General features: G+C 39.4%; 1 protein-coding gene across 1 annotated transcript in view; it reads right to left on the bottom strand.

Annotated features, from left to right (window-relative positions):
- Positions 1 to 755: 755 nt before the first annotated feature.
- LOC129717630 (xaa-Pro aminopeptidase ApepP-like) overlaps positions 756 to 9823 on the bottom strand; it is a 28429-nt gene continuing 19361 nt past the window's right edge. The window contains exon 5 of the mRNA XM_055667665.1: positions 756 to 2019. Within this exon, the coding sequence (XP_055523640.1) occupies positions 788 to 2019 (1232 nt within the window). The 3' untranslated portion in view covers positions 756 to 787. The remainder of the gene's footprint in view (positions 2020 to 9823) is intronic.

Raw genomic sequence — 9823 nt, 5'->3', positions numbered from 1 at the left:
AAAGGTTCAATTTTAATAAAAAATACTGTTTTTATTACCCAGAAAAATTATTGTCTTTTCCATAAAATTACTTTAAAAATGGCATATCAACACTACAAAGCTAGTGTTCAATAAATTGAGTTTTGAAATTTTAGCAAGAGAAAACTTCATGTTCACTACTTCCATAATTAAAAATTATTTAGAAAACACAGAAACGTCTCCAGTTAACGTTGGATACGCGCCTGTTGCCTCAGAGCAAAACATAGCCGAGAACAGAATTTGTATTTACACGAAAGAAAAAAAAAACAGCTACAAAACTGTGCCCCACTTTTCAACGCAGCACGCCGGTCAGGAAATCAGGATAAATACCAGGACACGGCCAGCCCCCAGTCAATACAAGCGGACTGCCTCCCATCGCGACCGACCCCTTCCCGTTATTGATGGCCGCTCTTACCGCTATATAATTGTGCGCCGACAGAGGAAACGAGAAAATAGGTCGGAAATTATTCTGACCTTGACTGTCGCTAGACTGTAAGCACACAGAGAAGGACCCTCTTCACCATTCATTTTGCGCCCTGGTTCGCGCTAACGTGTTCGTGGCGCGATTCTTTATTATCCAATTTTGGTGGCACCTCATCAAATCGGATCTCAACAAAAGCTTCGCCACGGTGAAGCGGGATGCTAAGGAGTAGATAAGCCGTGACGGATCCATTTTTCGATGGATGGAAACTTCTTTCGGAGTAATTCGGTGGTATTTTACAATGAAAAGAAGCTAATCAAATTAGTGTAAACCCAGTCGAGCTTTTAATTATATTAACATCCTCGTGAGAGCTTGCGTCTGCTTCGCAAGCCAAATATACGCCTCGTTAGCCTCCTGCTCTAGTAGCAGAGGTCCTACCTCCTTCATCACCCGTTCGTGATACTTATTCACCAACTCTATTTCGTGGTCACTCATTAACGTCATGTCCATCAGTTTAGTTTGCAATGGAACCACCGTATTGCTGTAGAAAGTCAGGGCTCCTCGACCAGCAAAGTCGTAGGCAACTTCAGTCGGCACCACTTGCACTATGTCCTCCAGTCGTATTCCAAACTGATCCGCTTCATAGTATCCCGGTTCGTTAGATGTAAACATATTCTCCAGAAGTCCAATGTTCCCCGGTGATGAGGTGCTGGATACCACCGAGGGTGGATATTCGTGAACTCCCAGAAACATTCCGATGCCATGGCCTGTGCCGTGACCGTAGTCCAAACCTACGTCCCAAAGGGCGCGCCGTGCCATCGCATCGAAAAATGTCCCCGAGGTTTTGGGCGGAAACACTGTCGAACCGAGACTAAGAAAACCTTTTAGTACACGTGTAAAAGCCTCCTTCTGGAACGCCGTAGGCTCCCCCATGTGCACCGACCTCGTAACGTCCGTAGTTCCATCCCAGTACTGCCCGCCCGAATCGATGAGGTAAATGTTGTCCCGCGTTATCAAAGTGTCCGTCTCCTCTGTGGGGCTGTAGTGCACTATGGCTGCATTCGTACCGAAAGCACTGATTGCCGTGAAGCTCAACCCGACGTAGTTCTCCTGTAAGCTACGGAATTCTCGCAATTTCATTGCTCCAGACAATTCGGTTACATTTTCCGAATCGACATTTTCTTCTAACCAGTGGAGGTAGCGAATGACCGCAGCGCCATCTCGAATGTGCGCTTTGCGCATTCCTTCGGCCTCTACGGCATTCTTCACGGCACGTTTAGTTGCCACAATACTGTACAGTTGAATCCTCTGATCGGCAGGAATTTGAGCGTAGAACGCCTGGTTGCAAGCGGTGGCAATGATAATTTTTCCGCGTTCTCCTACCTGCTCTTTGATACCGGCTAGAATGTCGTCATAGTCCCGAACCGTTACGGTGATCCCTTCCGAACGGAAATGATCAACGATGGCTTCCGTGATGCGGTCAGGGTTTGTGAACAGGCTGATTTGGGTGCCGGACACGATCGCGTACGAGAAGAACACCGGAGTGTTTTGGATGTCCGACCCGCGCAGATTCAAGAGCCCTAAGGGTTGAAAAGATGCATTAGATTTGTGAGAATTACACTTTGGTTTGGTGATAGACATCGGACTGAGTGGAGTTTGGGAATTTTTGTTCGAAGTCTGATGTTATTCTGGAACAGAACTGAAACGTAAAGTTCCTGAACGGGCAACGCTTTTCAAGATCCGGAAAAGGCGGTAGTAAAATTGTTTCATTTTTAACTGAGGTTTTTTGTGTACTAAGTTTAGTGCTTATAAGTTCAAGTTCGGATCGACATTTTATTCGAAAAAAAAACAAATTTGCTCGGATACCCGGAACTAGGTACAAGCATGAAAAAATGTTTTAAAAATAAATCAATTTTCAGCACGGATGACTTTTTTATAGACTTAAATGAGTTTTCCTGTAAACCAACGTTGAAGCGACGAACCTGACAAGCACTTACTGTTCGGCATTTTGACGCACTTCTGCATTCACTGGGGCCCCAAAATTCACAGGAATGGGTAAAAAGCTATAATGTTTTTGAGTAAAGTTGCTGATTATCACAATCATTCATGATTAATCATCTTCGCTGCTCACTAGTGACTTGGTACTATCACTACAGGCTATCGCGTCATCAAGTGCGAATAACAATGCTCAATAAACTGTTTGGGTTCTATTCTTTACTTCTTCTCCTACTATTGTATCTGACTAAGTTACTACATTCGGCCACCCGAAAAAAGTTATTCACTAGCAATTCGACTTACAGCAGAACGAAACGAACGAATATAAGAAAGCGAACGAAGCGTCGGGTAAGACCAATGACGTTTACAAAGAAAATTGAAAAAAAAAAAAAACACCGTTGGTTTTGGTGAGATTAGATGTATACAAAACCCAAATACACGTCGCCGCATAGGGTGGGGAAGCGAATTGTCTGTTAATCGAATAGGGTGCTCGATACATCTGAGAAGGGATGTATTCTTGACAGAATAAATTTTGCGGGATATAGTTTAAGGAATTAGTTTAAATGTTCGCACGTATTGTTTGAGATATTTGAAAACAGAAAAATGACATTCTTCCAATGTATGTTTTTATATTTATGTTTCTTGGAGGCAACTGATTATAGATTTCTGATATTTATAATGAATTTAATAAAACTGAAAACATCAGCAAGGCACCGATATTTTATTGCCCTTGTGACATCAGCCTTTTCCTCCACAACATCCTTCAACTTTTTTTAAGGGGTTATATACCTTTTTGGTCGAGAAAAATGAGGGAAGTTTGAATCTATTTTTAAGTGCATAGAACCATTTTCATTGCATCAAAGGGGTATTTTTCTGAAAGCACAGTTTATCAACAACAAAAAAAACCTTTGATTTTGAGATATACCAATTATTACTGGAGTAATGGCCGTTTCCCCGAAACGCTATTTTTTGCAGAAGCTTGCGGTGATCCTGATAGAGACTCAGCGGGTCAACCGAAATCAAAAAACTCATATTATTTCATTAGTTTAGAAGTGTGCCGGGTCCTTGAACGATCGCTTTTATGAGTATTTTGTTTTCATTGCGAATGGGAACGTTTTTCCCAAAAAATGCACGTTTTGAGCGCTAAAAATTGCATTGAAAATTTTTTTTGCGCAAAATGTAACTGTATGTTTCAAAAAGCGATCGTTCAAGGACCGGCGAATTTAATAACGAAAATTTAAAAAAAAAGATGAAGGAAATCGGTTCAGTAGTTTTCCCGCAATCAGGATCACGGCAAAGTCATTTTTCGGAAAACACTATTCCGAGATAATCGCGTGTAAAGTTTTAAGTTTAGCTTATGCGGCCGTGGCGAGGCGCGCTGCAAATCGCTCTAACTTTCTTCCTATTGCTCATATCTTTATGAAAATTTGTGAAAATGTTCTCAAGGTGTTGTATTTGAAGATAATACAATAAATTTTTTTTCGGTTTTTTGAAAACTAAAAAGGTATATAACCCCTTAAAGCATCGCGGTTCATCACTGTTGGCTAAAAAAAGCCAATCGCTTCAGTTCACCCAGAAAAAAAAGACCCGAAGAATATGACTGATGCGAATCGTACGAATGGTTGCGAACGATGCAAATGAAGTGAATGATGCGAATGATCTGAGTATTCTGAGTGATGAGATTACCACAAAAACAAAACCTTTGTCTTGCTCCTATTGATCTGATTGGGTCCGAAGCGAAGATGGTGCAAAGAGAAAAAACTCCTCATACATAAGTCACTCACCATGGCACGGGAACTTCAACACGTTTTAACTTTAAAGCAACATTTTTGTCGCTTTTGTCGACCAATGTTAACAAAATTTTCACTGCCAAGGAGAAAAATAATGAAATGTGCTTTGAAAGTGATGTAGATCTTTTTTTTTTTTTTTCAAATAACAGTGCTCGTAAAAGCATAGCAAATTATACGAAAAAGTGATTTAGCTGTTAAGAAAAAATATTTGCGCCCGAAACTTTTCATCAAATAGAATGTCATAGAGTCAAAATTCAACATAAAAAAATCTACTCTCTTGTTGAACTATTCAGAATTTGGCATTGTTGCTTAAAATTTTGTTTAAGCAAATAAATCAGTGTATAGATTTTCTATGAAGCAATACTAGCTTCTTACTTCTGGACAGTTTTTGTATGATTTTTGGCCTTTTTATGTTGTTCTGTTTGGTTGTTATTCTGTTCTTCTGTTTGATCGTTTTTCTGTTTTTTTGACTCTTTTACTTTAACGCGTTAACTCCCGAAGGGAATACTGCTTTTTAAGTCTTAACGGTGGATCAAAACGCTGCTATGTTTTATGTCCGACGTTTCGGCCTTTGGATTGGGGGATCTACAAATTTATTTAAACTTTTTATATAAATAGTACATTCTTCAATAGTACATAGTTCACCTATCTTGAAGCTTTTACGCTGAATGAAAAACGGTACAACGGTTAGTTTTTTGAGAACAAAAAATGCTAGAGTTTTTGGAGGAAAAAAAGTACTATTTATACAAAATGTTTTAATAAATTTTTTAAGTTCCCCTGAGGAAGACCAAATCCAAAGGCCGAAACGTCGGTAATCAAACAGAGTAGCGTTTTGATCCACCGTTGAGACTGAAAAAGCCGCATTTTCCTTGGAATTTCATGTTACAATCGTCTTTGAATTTGATGTTATGTGTTAACTAATTTTTAAGTCTCTGATTTTTTTATTTCTCAGCTTTTTCAGGATTACAGTTTGTTTTTTTTTATATTATTTATATTAGTTTATTTTTATGCCACAGTATTTTTGTTCATCAATATTTCTTGTTTTGTTTTTTTTCTTCTTTGTTCTGATCAAGTCTGCTATTTGTTGTCATATTATTAATTTTTGTCGTTTATTTTGCTTTGCTGCTGCGGTTTTTTTTATATATAATTAGTTGTTGTTAGTTTTTATTTCTTGTAATATTCTGATTATTTTTTTTTTGTTTTCCACAATTTTTTTACATTTACTTTTTCCCTGTTTTTTCTGTTTTTTTTTATCTATTTTATATACTAGGTTTTATAATTTCATATAATTTCATACATTTTATAATTTTCTCTTTTTTTATTATTTTCAGTTTTTTTTTCTATTCGGTTCAATATTATGTCTGATTTTCTATTGTCCTGTATTTCTATTAGTCTGCTTTTTATGTTCTGTTTTTTTTTTTTAATTTTCTTTTGTTTGGTAGTTAATTGGTTATTTCGATTGAAGAACCTCTGTTATTCATATTTTAGTTAATCAAATTCATCCTTTGTTTTAGTTTATTATATGTCCCATTAAATGGGTTTAATATCTTTTCGTTCAAAAAATAAAATAAAAATGATTGATAATAGTGAAGCTGTGTGGCACTTTTTAATAAAATCAAATTATGTTTTTTCTTATTACAGTTGATCAAAAAAAGGAAGGGTCTATAGGAAATATTAATCATTGGCATACCTACGGCCGTTTTTACGTAACTCATTTTTATAAAAAGTTTTCAGTGATTATGAACAGGTGAGCGGAAAAAAGAAAACCAAAAAAATTAAACTGAAAACATATAAACAAACAATTGAACACTGAAGAACTCAAAAGGGTTAAAAAAGGCAGAGAGACTGAAAAATCCAAACAATAAGAATCAAATAACGAAAGCAATTCAAAGGTAGTAGAAACCAAAAAAAAAACAAAAACACTACAGAACGGAAAACAAAAAAAAACAGAAATTATTGAAATTGGGAAATTAAAAAAAAAAGAAAAAACTGAACAGAAAATAACGGAAGAATGAGAGATGTTTTTTCCTGTATGGACTTGCTTACAGCGACCAGGATCGTAAATCAATTGTGGGATATGCCCGAGTGTCTACTGTATTCCGCACTTCTATTATTAGCAATACCGCTATTGAAAAGTGGCATGCTTACTATTATTTTATCAGTGCTGGTGTGTAATGTGATTTTACCCTTCCTTTTACACGCTTACTGTTCTGAAATTCCGTCGTGCGTCCTTCTGGCCAATTTAATTGTTAAGAGGGACTTATTTTTTGTTAAGAGGTAGTCATGCAAAGGTATTATAGATTTCAACGTAAAGGACGGGTAAGTAGTGGGGAAGCCTAAAAATAAACCCATGCTTGAAAGTTCAGTTTTGACATCGAATGGCCTGATTCTACTAAGATTCGAACTTACGGTCATCCGCTTGATAACTTGGACTTTGTAACCTTTAGTAATCCCCTTACTTGGATTTGAGTTTGTCCGTTTTTTTTGTTTCTTATATTTTTATTGTTCATTCCCTGTATTTCACCTTTCTGTTTTTCCGCGTTTTCGTTTATCTATTTCCGTTATCAAATATTTCTTCTAAATTCTACCAGTTTCACTGTTCATTTGTTATTCTCTCATTCTCTTTTTTTTTATTCTATGATTCTGACATTCTATTATTGTTATTATTTTGTTGTTTTGTTATTCTCTCATTATGGTATTCATGTTCTCCTTGGAGGGCAGCTTGTCCAAGCGTCTATTCCCCATGTCAGGGGCGGCTCAAACAGAGACTGATCCGGAGCTGTGTGATGCTGTGTCTCGCCAGCTACACCTAAAGCGGCAGTCCCATCGCTAGAGTAGGCAGCGCGGTCCTAGTAAGGCAGTATGCCGAAAGTACCCTATTACGAATAATCCAGAAAGTACTTCGAATCGGAACAATCGGTTTTCGACCCAGACAAACGAAAAGGGACAATGATTGGAATCTCGGCACTTGGAACGTAAGAACTCTACTCGAACCGGCACGCGTGGCATCTTAGTCAAGGAGTTACGAAATGTAAAGGTGGAAGTCGCAACCATCCAGGAAGCGCGATAGCCTAAGACGGGTGAGCTCGAAAAGATCGCGAGAACGACTTTCAAATACCACACCTACTACAGTGGCGGCAACAGTTGTGAGGAGGAGGTCCATCAGTGACCGTGTATACGTTTTGAAAATCAAGGACAGATTCTTCAATCACAGCCTGATAAATGTATACGTACCGACAAACGATGATGTGAAAGAGGAGTTCTATGAACTCCTCGATAAGACATATGGAAAGTATCCAAAACATTTTTAACATAGTTTAAAGATTGTCATCGGGGGCTCAAATGCACAGATTGGACGGGATCTGCCTCCCTGCTACCAGTAAGAAGAATGAACTAAGGTTAATGAACTCTACCGCAGCGAGAGTAATGGCAATTTGTCACAAGTTCTTTACACGAAAAGATATCCAGCAACATGCATGGCAAAACTCCAGTGGTTGAGGGTTAGCATTCCTCTGAGGTCATCGATGAGTGGTCCTTCCGAGGCTCAAACGGCGACTTAGACCACCATCTCGTGGCAGGAACGATTCGCACCCGGCTGGCCAATGTATACTAGATAAGTACTTCGAGGAGGATACGGTTGGACATTCAGAAGTTGTCAGCTGCTGAGTATACTCGAAAAGTTGATGAGCGGATTGGTGAACCGATTGGAGACCTGCACGAACAGCAGACGTGGAGGCATATCCATGATACGGTAAGCAATACAAGGCGAGAGGTGTTGGGTTAGACCGCAGGAACCACACGCAACACGGGGTTCGATGTGGAGAGCCCAGAGGTGACGGACGAGAAAAACCGGGCCAGTGCTCGCACGATGGTGGCAGCATATCGTGTGACTCGCCAGATGAAGGAGAGTTATCGAGAGGCTAGAGTGGCCGAAAAAAGACTCCATCAACGCAAGAAACGTGAGCATCATGACCGATCTCTTGCAGATACGGAGGCTAGTTTCTCCATGCATGACACGGAAAGTTCCGATTAAGTGGTAGATGGAATCAGGAGCCGGACAATGCCAATCCCTGCCATGTACAACGACAAGGAAGGCAACCTAATAATCGATGAGACACTGGTGGCCATGCGATGGAAACAACATTTCGGGGTATTGCTGAATGGTGAAGAGGATAGAGCCGTCGACAGAAACAGGAGAAAAATTGAGGTGGTTGTAGATCCACTAAGCTTGGTCGAGGTTAAGGAAGCTTGCAAAGAGTTAAAAAACCCACAAAGCAGCTGGAAAGGATGGCCTCCCAACTTTTCATAGCCGGGATTGTGCAGCTGTTGCCTGCGGCTTATCTGGGAGGTTTGTTGAGCCGAAAACCAACTACCAGTAGGCTGGATGGACGAACTCATTTGTAAAGTTCACAGAAAAGGGCCACCGACTCGATTACATTAATTTTCGCTCCTCAATTCTGCTTACAAGATTCTCTCCCGCATCCTGTTTAATAGACTGAAGCCGTTGCAGAAAGACTTTGTCGGAAAGTACCAGTGCGGTTTTCGGGAAAAGTGATCTACAACGGACCAAATGTTCACCTTGAGTCAACTTCTTGACAAGTTCAGAGAAGTCAACTTGCTGACTCATCATCTGTTCATAGGCTTCAAGGCGGCATACGATTCAGTTGAGCGCAACGAAATATGGCAGATTATGCTTGAACACGGTTTTCCAACAAAGTGATTAAGCTGGTTCGTGCCACCCTTGACGGTTCTTCATCATGCGTCAGGATAGCGGACGTAATTTCGGACCCGTTCGTGACGTTAGGCGGTCTGAAGCAAGGTGACGGGCTCTCGAACCTGTTGTTCAACATTGCCTTGAAGACGTACTGCAAGAGCAGGCATGCAAATAGGCTGTACTATTATCTCAAAGTCTGATATGTTCCTTGGCTTTGCGGATGCTATTGAAATCGTCGATATTACCCGCAGTGCAGTGGAAAAGGCATTCGTGTCTTCCAAGAGGAAAGCAGCGAGAATTAATCCTACGATCAACTCTACCAAAGCAAAGTAGGATATTTGTTCCATTATTCATCTCGTTAAGCCGATATTCACGAAGAATGCACGGATTGAACCCAAATTTACGATATCATTGAAAAAATAAACAAAATACGCTTACATGCTCTTATGGAATCGTCCAGCATAGGAAATTTAATAAACTTAGCTAGATGTATCCTAAATTTTGTAAAACAAATCATATTTCACAATGCTTCCATATTCATCTCAAAAACCTAAATCACTGCTCAATTAATCATTTCACGACGCCCCCATATTCATCTCACTGTTAATCATGAATGAATCACACTTTCATGAATGAACTTAGCCGCAAACCGTCGTAGTAGATTACCTAGGTATCCGCTGTAGTTGTTTACGTGTAAAATTGGTAACCACTGCAGTGCTGTCGATTTATTTCAATTTTGTCGGAATAATTCAACATTTTCAGTATGATTTTTTCATGTTAACTGAATTCAGCGTTGCAAATCGAGCGAGAAGCAAAACCTTTCTCCTCGACTAAAATTGCTTGATTAGGAGGAGTGCTTGAAAAACTGTGCTCGAAAACGAAAAT

The sequence above is a fragment of the Wyeomyia smithii genome, chromosome 1 (genome assembly GCF_029784165.1).
Source record: "Wyeomyia smithii strain HCP4-BCI-WySm-NY-G18 chromosome 1, ASM2978416v1, whole genome shotgun sequence".
NCBI classification, from domain to species: Eukaryota; Metazoa; Arthropoda; class Insecta; order Diptera; family Culicidae; genus Wyeomyia; species Wyeomyia smithii.
Note: the sequence above shows the minus strand (reverse complement) of the source record. Positions and strands in the feature narration are given on the sequence as shown.